General features: G+C 45.7%; 1 protein-coding gene across 3 annotated transcripts in view; it reads left to right on the forward strand.

The window, feature by feature from the left end:
- Positions 1–7323, forward strand: part of LOC144691768 (runt-related transcription factor 1-like) — a 219221-nt gene extending 211898 nt beyond the window's left edge. For all 3 annotated transcript variants that reach the window (XM_078560216.1, XM_078560218.1, XM_078560217.1), the window contains one exon: positions 4515–7323. In XM_078560216.1, coding sequence (XP_078416342.1) covers positions 4515–5023 — 509 coding nt within the window. In that variant the 3' untranslated portion in view covers positions 5024–7323. The remainder of the gene's footprint in view (positions 1–4514) is intronic.
- Positions 7324–23123: the final 15800 nt, after the last annotated feature.

The following is a 23123-nucleotide window of genomic DNA, read 5'->3' on the forward strand; positions in this document are numbered from 1 at the left end:
GACAGACAGCTTCAGGACTTGTCACCTGTGGAAAAAAAAAGAGTTTTCATCTTGCTGCCAAACCGTAGTTACAGTGGATCACATTGATCTGAGTCATACTGAAGACTCCGTCCAACTGGCTGCTTAAAAACAGCCTCTGTTTCCTTAAGGCATTCAATCCTTTGAGTGCAGGTAAAACAGTGCAAGTCGTGTAGGTATGCGCAAAGTGATTTCAGTCACCTTGCGAGAATTCTACATGGAAAGTTGCAGACCTCATTGAAGATCCACCTTGAATGAGCTCAGACTACATCAGAGCTATAAACAAGTGCTGGTAGCCAATGCTAACAAGCAAATGAGTGCTATCCAGAAACTGTAGTGGGATGCAGAATAACAAACCTTAAGTGCCAACAACATGTATTTTATTATCATTTGCTGGTTGCCAACCCTTTGTTTTTATTTGAAATTTAGCATCAGACTCTCACAGGCACAGACACGGACCTATCACCTGACTGCTGAGTTTCATGGTGCAATAAATTATTTCAAGATCGCACTCCCAAAACATTGCAGTTTAGTCACTTTGTACTTCAATGGATTGTATAAAAAGAACTAAATTGAATGTGTGCCTGATTTAACTCTTTGCAGCCTGGAATAGCATTCCTGAAACAAAACTATACTATACCTAGACTGCAATTGTGAATTTAGCATAGTTTGTATTAGAAAGTATCTTGAGGCCTACAATTCTCCTTCTACACACCTTAATGACTACTGGATATGGTATAATATGGTTATTATAGTGGACAAGCAACCCATAATCCTTTCATTTCTAATCCCACAACAAATTCCATAAATTACCAGAAAAAACATGGCCATGAAAAATGCCAGATTGTTGTAAAATTCCAAGGGTTTCACTAACCCTTACCTGCTCTGTAGAACATGATACTGCATGCAACTTGGAACAGCCAATAAATGCCATGCTGCCCACATCCCTAGTGTTTAATAGGTGAACATCCATTTACTAAATCAGGGAAGCAAAAAACATTCAATGAATCACAACTGTTTTATTGTTAAACTGCAGAGTAGAGTGCAGTGCAGAGTGCAGAGTGCAGAGTGCAGTGCGCAGTGCAGTGCGCAGTGCAGTGCAGTGCAGTGCAGCGCAGTGCAGCGCAGCGCAGTGCAGTGCAGCGCAGCGCAGTGCAGTGCAGCGCAGTGCAGTACAGTACAGTGCAGTGCAGTGCAGACACCAGCTTCCAATCTCCCCTTCTAGATCCTCTCCCTATCCAGAAACAAACCCACCTACTAGGGAAAAACCCAGCTGTTAAGTACAGGCTTCAATGGGCATCACCTGCTGTCAATTTACTCTGAAGCTTGCCCTGGTTCACTCTTAAAGGGGCCTGAGGTGTCAGCTGTGGCTCAGTTCATAGCACCCTCGCCTTTGAATCAGAGGGTTGTGGGTTCATGTCCCACTCCTGGAAACCAAGAACTGTGATTGTACTCGAAAGAGTTGCAATCTGTGACTGTTGATAACTCGAAAGAGTTTAAAGGGACCTGAGGTGTCAGCTGTGGCTCAGTTCATAGCACCCTCGCCTTTGAATCAGAGGGTTGTGGGTTCATGTCCCACTCCCGGAAACCAAGAACTGTGATTGTACTCGAAAGAGTTGCAATCTGTGACTGTTGATAACTCGAAAGAGTTTGAAGGGACCTGAGGTGTCAGCTGTGGCTCAGTTCATAGCACCCTCGCCTTTGAATCAGAAGGTTGTGGGTTCATGTCCCACTCCTAGAAACCAAGAACTGTGAATGTACTCGAAAGAGTTACAACCTGTGACTGTTGATAACTTGAAAGAGTTACATCTTAAAGGGACCTGAGGTGTCAGCTGTGGCTCAGTTCATAGCACCCTCGCCTTTGAATCAGAGGGTTGTGGGTTCATGTCCCACTCTCGGAAACCAAGAACTGTGATTGTACTCGAAAGAGTTGCAATCTGTGACTGTTGATAACTCGAAAGAGTTTAAAGGGACCTGAGGTGTCAGCTGTGGCTCAGTTCATAGCACCCTCGCCTTTGAATCAGAGGGTTGTGGGTTCATGTCCCACTCCCGGAAACCAAGAACTGTGATTGTACTCGAAAGAGTTGCAATCTGTGACTGTTGATAACTCGAAAGAGTTTGAAGGGACCTGAGGTGTCAGCTGTGGCTCAGTTCATAGCACCCTCGCCTTTGAATCAGAAGGTTGTGGGTTCATGTCCCACTCCTAGAAACCAAGAACTGTGAATGTACTCGAAAGAGTTACAATCTGTGACTGTTGATAACTTGAAAGAGTTACATCTTAAAGGGACCTGAGGTGTCAGCTGTGGCTCAGTTCATAGCACCCTCGCCTTTGAATCAGAGGGTTGTGGGTTCATGTCCCACTCCCGGAAACCAAGAACTGTGATTGTACTCGAAAGAGTTGCAATCTGTGACTGTTGATAACTCGAAAGAGTTTAAAGGGACCTGAGGTGTCAGCTGTGGCTCAGTTCATAGCACCCTCGCCTTTGAATCAGAGGGTTGTGGGTTCATGTCCCACTCCCGGAAACCAAGAACTGTGATTGTACTCGAAAAGAGTTGCAATCTGTGACTGTTGATAACTCGAAAGAATTTTTTTTTAATGGGTTCTGCATTTCTAACATTGTCACTTAGAACCTTTAAAAATAATCGCAGCCTCAAGCTGAAGGAGTTAACATGGAATTCCACAATACTCACGGGCAGAGCTAAGAGTTTGTCACTTAGACAGGGAACTATGTATGAGAAGCACTGAAGAAGACTTGCATTTATGTAGTGCTTTTCACAACCACCGGATGTCTCCAAGTGCTTTACAGCCAGTTAAGTACTTTTGAATGTAATGTAGGAAACAGAGCAGCCAAGTTGCGTGCCACAAACAGCAATGTGATAATGACCAGGTAATCTGTTTTTGTGATGTTGACTGAGGGATAAATATTGACCAGGAAACCAGAGATAACGCCCATCCTCTTCTTTGAAATAGTACCATGGACCCTTTTACATCCACCCGATTTCATCCAGAGGATGGTACCTTCGACAATGCGGCGCTGACTCAGTAATGCAATGAAGTGTCCGCCTTGATTTTTTTTTTGCGCTCAAGCCCTGGAGTAGGACTCCAACCTGGAATCTTGTGACTCGTGAGGCAAGAGTGCTGCCAACTGAGCCACAGCTGACACTGAAGGAGGACTCCTTCAACCACTATCTTTAAATCAGGCTGTGCAATAGCAGTAGAAATGCATTAAGTCTTTGAATTAAATTACTTTGTCCACTAATCTTAACAAAACCCATTACATTAAGATAACAGACTGGGGACTTCTCTTTCCAAAGGAGAGTTAAGCAACCTGAACATCTGTGATGCAGGTTCTTTGTTGTACCACAGTTGATTCTGAGAGAACAAACTGAACAGCTGACCTTTCTGCTTTATACTGTGATAACAGGTTTGGATTTGTTTGAGAGAAGCAAACAGCCCTATTAGAATCTTGCAGGCATTTTTTTTCACCCTGTCCTTGTTTCTTGGCATTTCTGGGATGAATGCAGTTTGTTTTTGTCTATTTTGTTTAATGTCTTCTGCTGCAATTAGCCAGTTTTTTTTCAGTTCCAAATTCTTACAAAAAACTGAAATCTCAGAGCATTAAGGACAATTCATCTCAGTCACAGGTAGCTGTTGGTGCAGGTTATATGTCATTCAGTCCAAAATAAAATACTATATAGGAGCCCATTGAATGTTGTTCCTAAGTCTCAACCGTGCAGTTGCGGGTGGGGGATATCTGATTGACCATACAATTTAAATTCTGTCCTTGTGGATATTATTCCACTGTCACTGATACATTCTCCACATTCAAATTGCTCCTATGCATGGTTTGGCTCTCTTACATTCACAAATAATTCACTCTCCTCACCCCCTGGCCCCACCCCCAACCCAAGGCAGCTGTAAAATGTTCATATTTGATGGTATTTAGTAGGTTTGTTCAAGGGGAGAAAATCTCCTCTCTGGTATTTCAACGTTTCAACCTGCTCTTCTTTTGAAAAAATCCTCAGTAATTTTCCTTGGTCTCCTGGCACCAAATGTTATCTGGTACCATGTACATGAATGGATTCCCTACCCATGGGTAATTCAAAAAAAGGCACAAGGCTTGAACATATTCCTTTTGTTTGCAGAGAACCGAGTATGAATGTATGTCACTTCTAGCAAGCGTAAATGAGCTTGACTGGTTATCTTAAATGGTTAAGTCACAATAATCAGTTGCGCTCATGCTCAGGAGCTTGAGGAGGCTATAGTTTCCCATTGTTTCCTCCATGGCAATGCTTCGGCCAATCAGAGTCAACTTGCCAACCAGTCAGCACCCTTTTCTCCTGTAGTATAAATTGTTGTGATCTTTCCTTTGTCCTGATGAGTCCCAGATGAAAAGCTTCTGCAGCATTTCTCTCTCTTCAGCAATATTCAAGTTCTGTACTACCAAACAACTGATTATCAGCAGTTAACTAACTGGCTCTATATTTCCTTGCAGGTGCCTCTGATCTAACAGCATTTGGTGACCCAAGAATGGGCATTGACCGCCAATTCTCAGCCCTTCCTTCTCTCTCTGATGGTCGCTTTGCAGATCCTCGAATGCACTACCCAGGACCTTTTGCCTACACACCCACTCCCGTCACCACTGGCATAGGAATTGGCATGTCTGCCATGACAACTGCAGCACGCTACCACACGTACCTGCCTCCCCCTTACCCAGGCTCTGCCCAAGGTCAAACCGGACCCTTCCAAACCAGCTCTTCTCCTTACCATCTATACTATGGCACTTCAGCTGGGTCCTACCAGTTTTCTATGATGACGGGGGGAGACCGGTCGCCACCCCGGATTCTACCACCCTGCACTAATGCATCAACAGGATCCAGCCTCCTCAACCCAAACCTCCCCAATCAAAGCGATGTCGTGGACGCAGATGGGAGCCATAGCAACTCCCCAACAAATATGAGCACCACAGGAAGGCTGGAGGAAGCGGTGTGGCGGCCATATTGACTATGAAAGCATCTTTAACTCAATCAGAAAGCCTAGAACTCCCTTCATCAATGGCAAAGCAAGTGCAGGGTTCCCATTAGACTTGGTAACATTGGGGGCACTGCGAAAGCCTTGATCGGGATCATTGAGTGTGAAAGGAAAATATTGTGCTCATTTGGTTATCCTTTGCCAAATTTGTATAGTCAAACAAAGTTTTTGTCGTCCTTGAAGGTTCATTGGCGTTGTTTTGCATCTAGTGGCACAAAATCTTTTTGTCTCGCACCTTACCTTGTATGAAGCAAAACAGTTTTTTTTTTGCCTGATTTGTATTTTCCATCTTGCTATTGGCACTGAGAAAATAAATTAATGTCGTTGCCTACAGATCGAAAGGAAATCCCCAGCTTACCTTTTTCTCTGACATCGGTTTCCTTTCTCTTAATGTTACAGATCCAGTTTTCCATCGAATTGACTACTGTGCAGCCAGTAATGCAAACAGGGCAGATATTTTTTTTAAATTGAATTGCCTTTTTGAAAAAAAAAGAAATAGCCAAAAAGACAATAAACACTTTTGTTAACGGAATGGGGTAGTTTTCAATTACAGCAAATATATGCAGCAAAGCTTGACGTTATTTTGTGCTTCATATCAACATCCGTGTTAGCTACTTAACTTTTCTACTGGCACATTACATCCAGGCAGACAGTGATTGCTTGAAGAGCACCAGGAACACTAACAGTTAAAATGTATTTTTATATGCTTTCCAATTGGCTTTTTCAAAAAAAATGTAAAGATGGCTGCCTCCCATTGGGGTGGGGGGTGGTGGGGGGTGGTAGGGGTAGCGTGGAAAGATAAGACAAGCACCAGGCTTCACCGTCCTTAACAAAGCATTGGTTTTTGGAGAGGGCGGAGGGTGTTTGATGCAGGGTGAGGTGCACAAATTCCTTTCCATCCTTGAGACAAACTGATGTACTCCTGTATTGTAGAATACAACAAAAATTGCTTGCCAATATTACCTCTTTTCTGAGAGTGGCTGTTCTGTGCCTGTTCATAGAGAACAAGTTATCACAGTGACATCTATAGAGGACTTGAGAGCCATACACTTGGCAGACTCATTTACCAGTATGGGTGAAGTTAACAGTACAGACTTGTAAAATGCGTTGATGCAAAATGAAGAGGCATTGACATCTTCTGGCTCTCATTTCAGTTGGTTTCTTCCTTCTTCCAGAGCCGGGTAGTGTGTCCCCCAAGGAGACACCTCAAGCTTTGGTTGTCCCAGCAGTTAGTGGCTGTTAATGGTGCTAGTAGAAAGTAGCCTTTCCGGATGTTGGCCAATTGGCACTTAAACCCCAGTGGACCTGTTAAGCTTTGCAAACATATATTTGAAAGAAGAGAGATGGTCAGTCAACACTGCAATATCAAATGGCTCCAGACATGTCAGACACCAGAGGAAGACAGGCACAGGGGCAGTAGATCTCAGATCCATCTGCATTCTGCTCTGGTTACTGGACCCAACTGCCAACAAGTCGTGGCTTAATAGTAATTGGTTGAATGTTATTTAATTTACATTGTGAGTGTATTACTTCATTTGCTGGTCAACACAAAAGATCATGGGAAAGCAGGACTTTAAATCAGTGTTTCAAAGACTGGAACATGATTAAAATGAGGAAGGTCTCGGGCTGCAGGCGGCAAAACAGCTGGGATTTGTTATTTAAAGCTTTGGTTTCCAAGAGTTCCTTATTGATTCTTTAAAACAATATATAAGGAGCACTTATGTCTATTTGCTACCTTACAATATTAAGATATGCCAACTGTCTTAAATGTGTATGCAGTGTGTTGACGAAAAGACTGGATAATTTACATAATTCGGATGAGCGAGAAAAGGTTATCAGCTCATTCTTGTATCTATATTTGTAAATAAGCAAGAGTTTGTTTTCTCAAAAAGAAATCTTCCAGCTATCATTGCTAGTAATTGTACAGACACCACTGCGCTTCAGACTTTTCTTTCAAAAGATGTTTTTTTCAAACAACTTCTCAATTGCATTCGCAAAAATCCTGTAGTTTTTGTTGTCGTTTTTCAAACCTAGATGTTGTAGGTGTAAAGTTACACGCATTAAGAAAGCACTTCCTGTTCTCTGCAACCCAGCTATCAGATACCTTATTCTCCAGCACAGCAGGTAACTTCCGCGGTGAATGGTATCCAGAGCGGCTGGACTGCTGCAGGTTTTCTGATGAACGTATTGACATTCATACTCTTTGTACCAAAGTTTGTTGAACAATTTCATAGTTATATTGTGGCTGGCTAATAAATTAGTTTGTTGGACAAGTATTGACTTGCATCGTTTATTATCTTTCCCTTCCCGTCTCACCCCTCTCTCCTTCTCCCCTCCCCCTGCTCTCTCTCCCCCTCCCTCCTTTTCCCCTCTCTCCTTCCCATCCCTCCTCCTCTCTCTCTGACACCCCCCTCCCCTCCAAACTTTCACCCCCCTCCTCTCTTGAAGCTGTCTGCTCATGTTGGAATAGTCTTCCTGTCTGATATTTTGAATATGAAAGTAACAGAGCTTAGCTCAACCCCCTTCTTGCCCAATGCCCATACATGCACATTTTACTTTTACATAGCACTGATTAGAAGAAGGGTCCGTGGCTGATTTTACTCTCCCTAACCTGGAAACTCTGAAACTATGTGGAATGTTGTTGAAGCCAATTCAACAATACCTCACTCAAATCCAACAAATAGTGGTGATAGGGCTCATCTGGGAAGCCTACTAGAAGTTACACAGACAGTGGCCATATGTATACCTGGTAACTTATTGCTAACTACTATATTTCTCAATTAAACTTGCCAATGATTTTGCTGCAGTTTCTAACTGTTCAGCATGAATGGCACTACCCATTAGCATCAACACTGTGAGCTCTCATTAGGACAAAATAATTCAAAGATGAGATTTGCAGTATGCATTTACAATATTACATGTGTCCTGCATATATATCGCAGGTAATGGTTTAAATGTATCTATTCTGCAAAGAAAAAATCTGCCCCGTTTTTCCGGCTGATGCAAATTTCAAACACACTTACTTCTCAGCACAGCTCTTACAAAACTCCTTTCAAACCCAGGTCTCCTTATTCCACCACCAGTCATTCTCTGAACTTACACAAAGATCATACGTTCCCATCGTGAGCCTTGCCATGACAGAGAATTACTGTTACACATGGCCTAGAGTGCACTTGGTTTTGAAGTCCTTTTTCAAAGCCTCTGCAAACTCGAGTGACGGTTATCAACTAACTGAATTACAGACTCATGGTTTTTATTATAATGTAATTATCCATTCAGACATGCTAACTCTCACAAATTGATCAAAAGGAATGCAATTTCTCAGTCAAATTCGTCCTCAGTCTCAATCCTGGGGGAAGATGCTGAAAACGCGGGCCTTTTAACAGTCCCTTGTGCATATGAACCTAGTATGGGATTGTGCACGCACCCCTGATCAGCCAGGCTCCCGCATTCCCCTAGACTCTTAAAAACTGGCTGCAAAGGAAACAGTGGAGTTTCCTTGCTGAACCACATTGCTCCGACAAACCCAGAGCCCGAGTGAAGCTGCCTCTCACAAGAGCTTTCCATCTTGTTCTGTTACCCGTTGTGCCTTTGCCTGAAACACTTACTGAAGTTCCCAGTGATGACAGGCAGATTCAGGTGCAATCTGAGAAATGGCTTAGTGCATTGGCATTGACTCACTCTGAGAGTTGGGTCAATGTATATGGGCACTGAATCGCACTTTGGGAGATCAGTCAGTACCAGCGTATAAGTCCATCCTGTTTTTGGAGGGATTTTTCAAGACTTTTCAAGTGTCAATTTATATGCTGACATCCATGAGATGTCCTCTAGTTCTAGACTCCCAAGCAAGGAGAAACATCCTCACAGCAGCTCCTTACCAACCCTTTCAAGAATTTTAAAATTTTCAATTAGATCACATCTTATTCTTCTAAATTCCAGAGAATATAGGTTCAGTCTACTTAACCTCTCCTCACAGGACAGTCTCCTCATCCCAAAAATTATTCTAGCGAGCCTTTATTGCACTGTCTATAAGGCTAATACATCCTTCCATAGATAAGGAGATCAAAACTCTACATGGTTATCTGGCTACTTGAGATATTTTTCGAGTGTGAGGCACACATGTACTATAACATTTCTAATACTGGACACTAAAACACTGAATCTTAACCTGTGTGTGTATTATATATGTGTGTGCATGTGTGTGTAATATATACTATATACTTGAAATGGAAACATTTGTAGGAAAGAGCACTTCCAAAGAGCTGGCACAGGCACGGTGGACTGAATGGCCTTATTCAGTACTATCCGATTCTATGACCCACTGATATAGTCAGTAGGAAAGTAAAACATTTAATTAGATGGTAGCTGAAAGGTAGGGCTCTCACAGAACTAATCTCTCCCTCCATTTGGTTATTAGTAATCAGATTATCCCCTCAAATCCCAACATGAACTCCAATTAAATGGCAACTCTCTACCTGTCTCCATTTCGATCCCTTTGGTTGCAGCCTCACAAATGAGGGAGTCATTTCCCATCAGTACAGCAGGGACATTTACAGCAGTATTTAGCAAATGGACGACACTGATGTTCATTTTGTGCCTCACATACGTCTCTTGGTGTTGTGCAAGGAAGCAAGTTATATTAAGCACAATATGGTCCAAAGCTGGCGTAAAAAAAAACAGGTATTTGCAGACAAGTAGGAGTAATGAAAAGATCAAGGACGATAGGACACAGATTTAAAGTGATAAGCAAAAGAAGCAAAAGCGATATAAGAAAAAACTTTTTTATACCGTGAGTGGTTAGGATCTGGAATGCACTGCCTGAGAGTGCAGTAGAGGCAGGCTCAATTGAAGCATTCAAAAGGGAATTAGACTGTTATCTGAAAAGGAAGAATGTGCAGGGTTATGGGGAGAAGACTAAGTGAATTGCCCATTTGGAGACACGATGGGCCAAAGGGCCTCCTTCTGCACTGTAACAATTCTGTGATTCTGTGAAGTCAAATTTGGAGCACTTCAGGGTTATGGCTCAATTCAATAATGTATATTCTGATTATTGATGTGTAGAACTATTTTTTTATTAGTTTACAATGTGTAGTTCCCTTTTGTGATTCTCCAATCCAACTTTTTTGGCATAATTTGCGTTGCATCAACTTCCAGATACAGTGCGCTCCCATTTAAAGGGTTGCTGCATCTGTGAAAAAAGGCTTGCAAAAGATTTTTCTACACAAAACATTTTACACTATTTTCATCACCTTATCAGAACCAAGTGGCACCATAATACATTTCAACAAAATTTATTGATGTCTCACACGCAAACTAAATTTTATTTGCCAAAAAAAATATTCATGAGGATATTGGCTGGGGTTTTCCAGTCCTGCCAGCAGTGGGCATCGTCACAGGTGGGACGGGAAAATCTGGAGAGTGCCCAACAGTCAAGTAACTGGAAAATCCCACCCATTATTTCACATGGCTTTAAAATTCGACAGTCTGTAGATGACAGCCTCCTCATCCTTCAGGTACCATGCCCTAAGCGGGTGTTGGCAACCATGGACTTCCATTGGACTGGTCCATGATTATGCTTGGCAAAGTGCTGTAATGGTTTGCCTTCGGCAGTATGGCTGACCAGGAGCCTCTCACGCTCTTACCGCCTGCCATCAGGCATATTGGAAGGATTTGCAGGCTGTTAATCAACCTCTTCGGCCACATTGTGAACACATCTTCCGTGGCCACCAAGTCCTGAAATGGGACTTGAGTTTGCAGATTCTAGTCTAGAGGTAGGGATGCTACCTCTGCACTACAAGACCACCCATAGATGACAGCAATGTCCCAAGACGCAGCACATGACTGCACAAAATAAAGGAGAAGGAAAGACCAGCTAGTTGATTGAACGGTCCAATCCTGACATTGCATAACCCTGGTATACCATCACCCCCATTCCCTTCTTCCACTCCCCCAACCCCAACCAATCCCAAACACACAGCCTAAAAATCTACCCGAAGAAATAAAAAACAAACAATGGAGCCATTTTTAACCCACAAAATCTGGTTTAAATGAGATGGAGGGCTTAAAATCAATTGGTTTGGTTTGCTGCCCCATGTTGTAATTGCAGTGGTCATCACTTTAACTGGTTACCTCATTATTGTGGTTAAGGTGGCTGGCAGAAGAAAGCAGGTACCACATGAATAAATGCAAGTCAGAATTCTGTGCGTATTTTTTTTCTCCATTGGATATGGGCAGTATCATTGGCTGGGCCAACATTTATTGCCCATCCTTAATTGCCCTTGAGAGCTTGCTCGGCCATTTCAGAGTCATTGCTGTGGGCCAGACCAGGTAAGGACAGCAGATTTCCCTCCCTAAAAAGCATTAGCAAACCAGATGGGTTTTTACAACAATCATAATTAAACTTTTAATTCCAGATTTTTTATTAAATTCAAATTTCATCACATGCAGTGGGACTTGAACCTAAGTCCCCAGAGCATTACCCTAATTATGCTAGAGTACTAGGCTGGTGACAATACCACTACAGTACTACCATTACACCAGTGCAGCTTCAACCCCAGCTAGACATCAACCAACTCATTGAGTAAAACATTGCAAATTGACTTCAGGCACTGACTGACTTCCTGGGGCCACTATTTAAAGAGGCACTTAATTGCAAGCGCTCAAGTCATTGAAATCTGTGTACTATTGTGTTTTGTAGATTTCCAAAGGATTTCTGAGCTAGGGATACACTTGTTTCCATCTGTTTCTCCCTTTTCCACCAATTAAATTTAAGCTCTCACATACTTGCCTAAGTAGCAATGCTTCTGGATGCTAGATTAGTAAGTGAACAATTTTCATAGCAGTGTCTCCTTGAAACCCTTTCATAATGATGCATAAATGAAAGTATACCTGGAGTTTGTTCATGGATCATTGAGGGCACCAAACAGTCCTAAATGGAAGCTGTTCTACATCACCCCTGTTGGGAACTAACTTGCAAGGAGCCTAAGCACTATTTAATTATAATTCATGAATAATTGATATAACCAAGCTGTCCAATAACAGCTCAAAATATTTTTTATTCAGAATGCTTCTCTGAATGGTAAAAGAAAAATTTGCTTTTGGTTTTTGGAATATAACTTTTTTTTAAAAAATTGCAGTAATAATAAAAAGATCAAATGATCCTTGTGCATCACAGATTTAAATTAAAAATCAGCCTGGCACCCAAAGATTAGAACCAAACTGTATGTTGCAAGAGTGCCCTCATCTGACTCAAAGTGGAATGATTTGCTGCAAGGAGAAATAATCCTCATGAAATGAAAGGGCAGTTTATGTTTATTATTATTTCTGTTTTTAACCTATTGTTTTTCTGCTTGCCCATTTTATTAATTTTGCTTCTTGGTTTTAAGACCTTCAAGATACATACTATACCCAGGAAGCACTCCTTCATACAAAGGGTGGTGTAAATCTGGGACTCTTTCCCCTCAGAGAGCTTCTGAGGCTAGGAGAGTCAATTGAAAATTTCTAAATGTAAATCAATAGGTTTTTGTTTGGTAAGGGTTTTAAGGGATTATGGAACCAAAGTGGTAGATGGGGTTAAGGTACAGGTCAGTCATGATCCAACTGGATGACACAACAGGCTCGAGAGGCTGAATTGCCTATTGCGGTTCATATATATCCTGTAACATATACTTACATAAGAAACAGGAGCAGGAGTAGGCTATTCGGCCCCTCGAGCCTGCTCCACCATTCAAGAAGCTCATGGCTAATCTGATTGTGGCCTTAACTCCACTTTCACGCCTGTCCCCATGATTCCCTTGTAGATCGAAAATCTGTTTAACTCAGCCTTGAATATATTCCATGACCCAACCTCCACTGATCTCTGGAGTAGAGAATTCCAAAGACGAGCAACCTTTTGAGAGAGGAAATGTTTCCTCATCGCCATCGTAAATCCTTTATTTTTAAACTGTTCCCCCAGTTCTAGATTCCTCCATGAGAGGAAACATTCTCTCAGCATCTACCCTGTCAAGCCCCCTCAGAATCTTATATATTTCAATAAGATCGCTTCTTGTTCTTCTATCACCTCTCAGTCTGCTAAGAGGTTGGCTTGTTTGTTCACGTCTGCTAATGTCACTTCACACAGGTAGTTAGCCAAGGAGCCGGATTGGAGTGACTGAGTCTCTTATTTTCCCTTTCTCTCTGCTTGATTTCTGCTCAATGCCTCTCCCACACCATGGCTATGAGCACAGCATGTTGTGAACCCATACCAGACCCAACCAATAACATCAGTAGGCTACACCATGACCTTTGGACTCTAGTGTATTTTTCATACTGGGATTGTTTTGGTTAAATAAGCATCAATGGTACATTAATGTGCCTGGGGAACATATTCTTTGTTAACTCTTCAAATAGCAACATTGGTTTCTTTTGATACATGCAGGTGGGAGCTAACAAAGACTTCCTAGTGCTGCCCATTGTGAACTCCCTCAACTGAGACTTGGACAACTAAGACCTGGTCTCTGGTTTGCCAAATTTTTTACTCACTGTGACACTCAGAGTGTCACCCACCGATTTCAGGTCTCTCACACACTTATGCAATTAGCTGGGACAAAGAACCCAGTGTACCTGAGTGTCAGCTGTGCAGTAATACAACCACTAGAACTGGACGTAACATCTCTGTGCTAAGGTTCCATATCTTGATAACTACTTTAGGCCTGTATGGACAGCAGTTAAGATTAGACTTATGCTCAGCTGGATTCCCCCAGCCAAGCATCCCACTGGCATTCACTCTTAAACATGAAAAAAATAGGCCATTTGGCCTAGGTACTAGAGGTCTGCCAATAATCAAAGGACCAGACAGCAGCAAGAGTCAACACTGACAGGAGAGGTGGAAAGAATAATGGAAAGGAAAATTAAACAGCTTCCTACAGATGGCTTTTATGAAAATGTTTATCGAGTTGGCGTCTTCAGATCATACCTGTGTACTGAGTAAAACCTGCTTTTGCACGAAATATTGAATGTTTAATCCAAACTTCAGAAGTAGAAGCCCAAAAAGGCGATTCTATCTACTGAATGTTTTGCAGTTGTAGCAATCAGAAAGCATCACTTTTGAAAGGCACACATCATTTTTCAAATGTTTCCTTGTATTAATTTATTTTTAAAACATTACCAAGACATGGAGTTGCGTTAAAACACAACCAATTATATACTTACTGCAATTCATTCTTGGGGCGTGAGCATCGCTGATAAGGCCAACATTAGCTGCTCAGAAAGTGGTGCTGAGCTGCCTTCTTGAACCTCTGCAGCCCATGTGGTGTACATTGGTCACATTATCCATCAAAAATGACAGTTAACCATTTTATGGGTATAAAGAAAAAAATACTGTAGCCTCTATTCATAAACTGAAACATAAAGAAAAGAAGTGCTCAAACCACTCAGCAAGTCAGTCTGCGTTTGTCCAGAGAGCAGACAGCATCATGTTTCTGCTGCAGAACTTTTGTTCGGAATAGAAAACTAAGAGGAGGACATGATTAGTAATACAGACAGAAAATAGAGTGGGGGATTAAATAAATAAATAACTTAATAAACCCAAAGAAGGACCATCAGTGCAATGAGGTAACTGACCATCTCAGTTAATTGATGGATGCAAGGGTTAAGACATTATAGGAGCAAGGGAATGCATGATAAGCTAAAAGGTGGAAGGTCTGAGGAAATGGGAGAGATGGTGGGGTGAGGTGGGATGGGACAGGGAGTTAGCGAGTACGAAATTAAAACAGTCTTGAAAATTAGGGCCAGGATTTTATAGCCCCACCGTTGCTTGTCTCCCCCCCACCCCCAGCGGATGCAGCGAGCCATTTAAATCTCCATTCAGTTTGGCGGGACCGTAATATCCCACCAGGTGGGAGGGGCTATAAAATCCTGGCCAGGGATATGCCTAAACTACCAGTCAATGCTCAGATCAGACTTTCCGAGAGAGAAAAACAAAACATTGTTCTTGAAGCTCACACTTTATGAAGTCAATGACAAGGGTGTGGAAGTGGAATTAAGAGGAGAAGGTTAAGGTAGTCAGCCATTGGAAACTCAGTGCCACAGCTGTGGACAGACCAGAGATGTTCAGCAAAATAGTCATTAACCTGCATTTGGTTGAGGAGACTGCATCATGAGCAACAGATAGATTAGATTAGACTAGATTAGAGGAAGTACACATGCACTGCTGTTTCATACAGAGGGAGTGCTCAAGGTTCAACTGTTTTCTAAATGAAAAGAACCAGATTAATTTTCCTTAAGTCTGTTCACCAAATCCAAAGGATAAAAATGGCTGACCAAGTTGTCTCTGAGCTAACCCCCACAGCTCTAAGACACAGAGACAAAAATAACAGGAAAAAGGACAAGTACTCTCAGCTAGTGATAAAGTAAACCACTCTTGGGGCAGGATCGTCCCAGATTTGCACTAAGTGCGGTAGCGGGTGGGTAAAACGACGTTTAACCCGCCGGCCACGATAGTGGGGTTTCACGCCGTATCGTCCCAAACCCACCACCTTATTTATGCACTCCCGGGAAACACGCTGTTTCCATGACAAGCGGACTCTCATTCGCCCGTCCACCATCACCTCGCCGCTTCATTATGCCTCGCACCATATTTAAGGTCTAGCCGTGCACACACGTCTCGGTGCTTCCAGACAACAAACTGCTGCAAAAAAGACATGGCCCTGAAAGGCAAAAAGACTGCAGCTCCCCCAGTTCAGCGACACATCACTGGAATGCCTTTGGATGCCGTGGAGTCCCTTCACCCCCGCTCTGGCCGCAGGCAACCTCACCAATACGGCTTGGGAGTTGGTAGCAGTGGTGGTCAGTGCCAATGCCCTGTAAACGAGGACAGCCACACAGCGCCACACGGGGATGAATGATCTCCTCCGTTCACCAGGGTAAGTCACTCTTCCCATTGCTCTCAGCTCACAAACGCATCACACATCCACAGGGATCTCACTCACTGCCAGTTCATGGGACATCACCATTCACTCTCACACTCACTGTCATTGTCCTCATCCCATCCAAGGAACCACTCACCTCCCACACAGGCCAGGCACACTTATCATCTGGCCTGGCAGGCATCTTGCTTACACTTTCTCCATCTTTATTCATGCAGGACAAGCTGGCACACAACAACAGGGAGAGGTCGCAGACCGGTGGAGGAATGCCTAAAATCAATGTCCTCAAGGACTTTGAAAACAGAGCCATCCAGCTGGCCTGCAACAATCTGTATCGTTCCTGTGCTGACGGTGAGGTTGGCGCTGCTCTACCAAGTGAGGATCCAGCAGTGCAACATACATCAGACAACCATGCTGTGAGTAATGTCTCCTGTTTCAGTGACCACTGCCATGCACTAATTATCTCTCCCTGCTTCCTCAGGCACATCTGGGAAACAGCCGATGGAGTCCATGACCCAGGGCCTCCAATCAAGCCCCGAGAAAACCTCTGAAGAGGAATCGGAAGGCACCCTCCTTGAAATCTGGTCACAGCGTTCACCCACACCCTCCACCAGCGCAGAGACACACTCGGTGGGACCTAGCTTTAGAGTAGCCTTGGGACCACAATGTGGTGAGCACATCGCACTGTCTTGACCCACAGCGGGCGGCGGCAGGGACTTCCCAGGTGTCTGGCACTTGCAGGACTGCTGGAGGCCAGAAATTTGCTGAGCCTGAGTCAGATGACGAGCCTCTGGACTTGGTCATGTCACAGTCAGTGGAGCTGCAAAGGCAAGCTCGGGAACATCAGGAAGGGATGTCTGCTGCACTCCTCAGATTGCAAGGCACTATGGAGGAATCTGTCCGCCTTCAGGCTGAGGTGATAGCGCCGATATGCCAATGCACCAAGGTCAACACCGGTAGGATGGCGGCCACCATGGAGGCCTTGGTGCAGGACATCGCTCCTGCACTGCTGCACAGGCTCAACTCCATCGCTGACGCCATGGCCTCCAACAGTGTGTACATGAGAGGGGTGCAGGGCAGCTCAATCTCACTCCAGCTATCCCTTCTCCTCAAGGAGTCAGCCAGGGGCCCTCGGGCACCCGTAGGGAGGAGGATCATCAGATGGACCATCCGTCCAGGCAACTCCGAGAGTGCCCAGCCCATTCGAATTTCCTCTTCCTGCAACAGCTCCAGCTTCACAGGCCAAAGAGGATGCCACTGCCACATGGCAGGACACCAAAAGCAGGCCGGGGCCCTCCAAGTCTCAGCCCTCCAGTAGACGCCCGCCAAGGTCATCACAGACAAAGTGTAGCAGCCAGCAGGCTACCTCTAACTCTGCTGTAGATGTCCGAGGAGCATCAAGACATAGCGGCAGGGTAAGGAAAGGAGAAATAGTTGTGCAGCCAGGGTATGGGTATTAATCACTTGTACATATTGTTCATTATTATCAATAAACTCCCAAGAATGTCTCCCTGCCTATGGCTCCTTGTTCTGATGAGCAATGTTCTTGTCACTAAAAACAGTGAGACTTCAGGAGAGAGAGGTTAAAAAGACGGGACTTCAGGAGAGAGGTTATAACAGTGAGACTTCGGGACAGAGAGGTTATAACAGTGAGACTTCAGGAGAGAGAATTTAAAACAGCAAGACTTCAAGACAGAGAGGTTAAAACAGTGAGACTCAAGTACGAGTAAGGGTAAAATAAGAGCAAGGGTCCATATTCTATTTAGTTAAGATGTGTCTGGGGAGCTCAGTCCCGTGAATTGCACATCCTGTGTTATGTGGGAAATTCTAGACGCTCCTGGCGCTCTGGATGACCAAGTGTGCAGGAGATACCTCTGACTGGAGCAACTCAATCTCTGGGTTTTGGAGCTTGAGCGGCAGCTGGGGGCACTACGGTGCATTCATGAGGCTGAGAGGTTCTGGATAGCATGTTTCAGGACGTGGTCACCCCGCAGCGAAAGGAAGTGCAAGCAGAGAGGGAATGGGTGACCATCAGACAGAAGAAGGGGACCAGGTAAGTAGTGAGGGAACCCCCAAGCGCACCTCGCTTGAAAACCATTTTTAGGCCTTGGAAAACGGTGAGAATGATGGTTCCTCGGTGTAGGCCAACCAGAGCAAAGGCCATGGCACTGTGGGTGGTCCAGCTGCTCAGGGGCGGGGGGAGGAAGCAGTATGGAAGGGCAATAGTGGTAGGGGATTCGTTAGTGAGGGGAGTAGACAGGCGCTGCTGTGGTCGTAGACATGACTCCAGGATGATATGTTGCCTGCTGGGTGCCAGGGTCAAGAATGACACGGAATAGCTGCAGGGCATTCTGAAGGGGGAGGGTGAACAGCCAGAGGTCGTGGTCCATGCTGGGATCAATGATTTACCAGGATGCTGCCTGGGCTGGAGGGTCTGAGCTATGAGGAAAGATTGGATAGGCTGGGGTTGTTTTCCTTGGAACAGCAAAGGTTAAGAGGGGACCTGATCGAGGTGTATAAGATTAAGATAGGATGGATAGGAAGGTACCCAGAGGATGATGAGAGTCTGGAGCTCACTGCCTGAAAGGGTGGTTAAGTCAGAAACTCTCATAACATTTAAGAAGCATTTAGATATTCACTTGCATTGCCATAGCCTCCAGGGCTATGGGCCAAGCACTGGACAATGGGATTAGCGTAGCCAGATCTTTTTTGACCGGTGCATACATGATCGGTCGAATGGCCTCTTTCTGTGCTGTAAACTATGAATCTAAGGGCAAAATTTTGCCCTTGTCCGGTGGTGGGCGGGGCCGGTCGGGAAGCCAACTGCCACCCACGATGGGGGCTGGACCGCGATTTCACGCTGGCCGGCCAATTAAAGCCCACCCAGCATGAAATGCGAGTGGCAGCGCTCAGCAGTGCCTGTGCGGTGGGGTGAGGAGGGCGAACGGGGAGAGTGTGAACTTCAGGCATGCATGCAAATGCACAGTCCAGAATCTTCCTGAGGCACAGACCTGCCTCAGAGAGATGAGTTATGACAAAAATAACAAATATTTTAAAAATGTTGCAAAACATGTCCCCTCATGTGACTCTGTGAATATCTAAATACTTCTTAAATGTTATGAGAGTTTCTGACTTAACCATCCTTTCAGGCAGTGAGTTCCAGACTCCCACCACCCTCTGGGTGAAAAAGCTTCTCCTCAACTCTCCTCTTAGCCTTCTACCTCTTACCTTCACCCATGCCCCCTGGTTATTGACCCCTCTACTAACGGAAAAAATGTCTTCCTATCCATCATTTCATAATCTTATACACCTCTATCAGGTCCCCTCTCAACCTTTGCTGTCCCAAGGAAAACAACCCCAGCCTATCCAATCTTTCCTCATAGCTCAGACCCTCCAGCCCAGGCAGCATCCTGGTGAATCATTGGTCCCAACATGGACCATGACCTCTGGCTGTTCACCCTCCCCCTTCACTATGACCTGCAGCCGCTCCATGACATTCTTGACTCTGTCACATGAGTAGGGACATGTTATACATGAAATTTAAAATTTTTATTTCATTTTAATTTGAAGTTGGAAACCTCATCCCACCCGTGGATGAAGTTCCCAAAAGAGTGCAGAGGTCGCTTGGCCTTTTCGCCTGCCTGTCAACTGTAAGGCTGCTAATGACCTTAACAGGCCTTTTAATTGCCGGCGGGCGTGCTGCCGATTCCCGTGCGCGCCCGCCAACCGAAATATCACGCGACTGCGCTTCGACATCATTTTACGCATAAGTGGGTCGGACGTGCACCTTCTCACTAAGGTAAAGGTTTTGCCCTATGAGTCTATGTGAAACATTTCTGCACAAGCTAAAGGCAGGTGTCTCAGTCCAGGGCCTCTTCCCTGTGCTCTGTGCAGCCTTCAGACCAAAGTGATGGTCCGGCCTCACACTCTCTCGAAACATTACTGATGCCTGCACCTCGGTGGTGCTGGTCATGGCTGCCAGAATGTCGTGGGCAGGTGTCACAGAGTTCCCTCATTCTCTCTGTGTGCTCTCAGCACCTTTGAGGTGGGGCTGGCCCCCATCTCTTCAGCATCTGTGACCAGTGATGCTGAGCTCCTGAAGATGCTGTGCTCCTGAAGGGCTCAGGTGCTAAAGGCAGACAAAAGATCAGGTGCTTCTAAAGTTTCATGACTGCATCTCTATGATGTGTCCCTGATCACAGAGCGCAAGAGAGCTGCCCTCAACCAGACAGGAGTCAGACACTCTCAGAGGCTATATGAAGATTTATGAAGTGCCCTCACTCTCCTGCAATTGAACGGCTATTAGGACCTCCACTGTGTCTCAGTGACAGGAGCATTCTCACAGAGCGTGTTCTCACTGCCATAGGCCAGACTGGAGTTAAACATTCACAAATGCAGTCTGATAATCTATGGGGTCACTCACTGCATGTCATCATCATCCTCCACAAATCTAGCAGCCATGAGGGCCTCCCGAGCGCCCCTGCATCATCTAGCCAGTGTGAGGGCCTCATTCCTGTCATCATCGCACCCAACGACCTCCACACCCTCATCCCCATCAGTAACCTCCTCATCAGAGGAGACCTCCAGCTCATCCATCTCCTCCTCAGCCTGCTCCTCTCCCCGTTGCAGCGGCAGGTTGTAAAGGACGCAGCAGGCGATGACGATGCATGACACCCTCTGTGGACTATATTGCAGGCCTCCACCAGACCGGTCCAGGCACCGAAACCTTATCTTCAGCATCCTGATGGTCTGCTCCACCAAGATGTGAGCTGCAGCATGAGCCTCATTATACCTTCTCTCTGCTGCAGTCTGAGGCCGCCACACGGGTGTCATCAGCCACGTCCTCTGCGGGTAGTCCATGTCCCCGAGGAGCCATCCCTGCAGCTTCTGTGGACCCTGGAAGACAACAGGGATCTGTGACCGGCTGAGAATGTAGGCGTCGTGCACACTCCCTGGAAACCGTGCGCACACCTGCAGGATGCATTTCTGGTGGTCGCACACCAGCTGCACATTCAGCAAATGGAACCTCTTGCAGTTAACGTAGTTCACCATGTGTTGCGATGGAGATCTGAGCGCCACATGAGTGCAGTCGATCGCACCCTGCACCTGTGGGAAACCCAAGGTCTGGGCGAATCCAATTGCTCTTGCATCCTGATAAAAGCAAAATGCTGCGGATGCTGGAAATCTGAAACAAAAACAGAAAATGCTGGAAAAACTCAGCACGTCTAACAGCATCTGTAGAGAGAAAAACAGAGTTAACGTTTCAGCTCCGTATGGCTCTTCTTCAGAGCAGCCCTGAAGAAGAGTCATATGGACTCAAAATGTTAACTCTGTTTTTCTCTCCACGGATGTTGTTAGACCTGCTGAGTTTTTCCAGCATTTTCTGTTTCTGTTTGCTTTTGCATCCTGGCTGTCCTGATCCCAGGCGAAATTCACAAAGATGTGTGCCCTCGTGAAGATGGCATCCGTGACCTCATGGATGCATGTGAGTGGAGGCTTGTGATATCCCACAGAGGTCACCTGTGGAGACCTGAAAGGAGCCACTGGTGTAGAAATTGAGCGCCATGGTCACTTTCACAGCCACTGGCAGTGGATGCCCTCCATGTCCCCGTGATGCCAAATCCTGCAGTAACTGACAGATGTGACTGATCAGTTCCCAAGACATGCACAGTCTTCGGTGACACTGGTTCTCGGTCATCTGCAGGAATAACAGGCGGCATTTATAGACCCTGTGTGTCACTAGGCGCCAACCACCGATGCGTTGTTGTGGCTCTTCAGCGGTGTGTGCAGGAGCCCCAGCCACCCCTTCTTCCTGAGGTTGCTGCTCCTGCCCCTGCACAGCCAGGAGCCTCAGTTGCTCTCTCCTCCATCGTCATTGCTCTCTGTAGGCCATCAGGCAGACAGCTAGTTCACCAGGCTCCATGATCCTGGTGTACTCCCTCCTGCAGGATGAAAGACACGTGGTTAGCATGGGTGTACTAAGCACCTGGCCTGGTTAAGTGTGAAGGCCTCTTAACGCTTTCCAGAGAGTGCTGGCCACCAGCTGGATTGCCAGAGATTAATGTGCTGCATGGCTGTCCGAAACCCCACCACCTCCGCCCCACTCCACCCGACCGATTGGTGGCAGCTTTGCCCATTGGGCTGCATGCTGTGCTCTCAGCTCAGGCATTCTCCTAACCCGCACTGGAAGGCTGCGCTGTTAGCATGAACCACGGGGCATACTGGTCCAAACCTGGATGCTGACATTGCAAAGGTCTGTGAGAACCTCCGCCAGTGACTGCTCCAGGGCCAGCATTAGCGAAGAGATTGTACAACGTGTGCAGTCGTCCAACTATTCTACAGTCCACTAAAACGCTCATGAATTTGAGGTCTGTGCTGGAGGGACAGGGTGGTGTTGGTGGTGGCACTTTGATGCCTCTGCATTGCTTGAGTGGGCAGATAAGCTAGAAGACCGACTCCAATCATATCAATGTGGCTGCGCTTGAACTGTCTCAGTTGCAGAGGATTGGTCACTTTATACAGATTTCCTGAATGCGTGGCCATTTCCCTCGCCCCGTTACCCCTCCACCCTGAATGCTTGTGCGTTATATTCAACAGCAGGGCTACCCTTGCCTGCCTCCCTCACAGGTCACCTCAGCAGCTGGGCTGCCCTTGACCACCCCCTCCCCCCTCCACAGGTCACCTCAATGTCTGGGCTGCCCTTAACCCTCACCCCTCAACGACCCTCAAGCTTGAAGTCCAACAGGAGATCCTGGCAAGCACAGCACAATGTTACTGTGCACTCACCTCTGAGCTCCCCTCAAAGTGCAGGCCACCAAGTGCACGCCTTTTACGTGCTGTTGTGAAACACATCGGTGTGTTTTCCCGCCTGGCCTAATAATTATATGCTGATGTGTTACAATGAGGTTCCCGACGTCCTATAGCGGGAAACACGGCCCATCAGCAGGCTGAGCGGACAATCGCAAACTGGTTTCATGCCGTTGTGAAACCGATCTTCCCCATATAGTCTGCTCACGCCGCCAAACACGCCCGATGCTGGCAGGCACAGAAAATCCCTCCCTTGGATGGGACAATAGCTTGAGTGAAGGGACCAGGAATACGCCATACACATGTACCCTTGACCAAAGCGCAGCCTTCTCTAGTGCTGCAGCCTCCCACAAGAACTTCGA

Source organism: Cetorhinus maximus, chromosome 16 (genome assembly GCF_964194155.1).
Source record: "Cetorhinus maximus chromosome 16, sCetMax3.hap1.1, whole genome shotgun sequence".
NCBI classification, from domain to species: domain Eukaryota; kingdom Metazoa; phylum Chordata; class Chondrichthyes; order Lamniformes; family Cetorhinidae; genus Cetorhinus; species Cetorhinus maximus.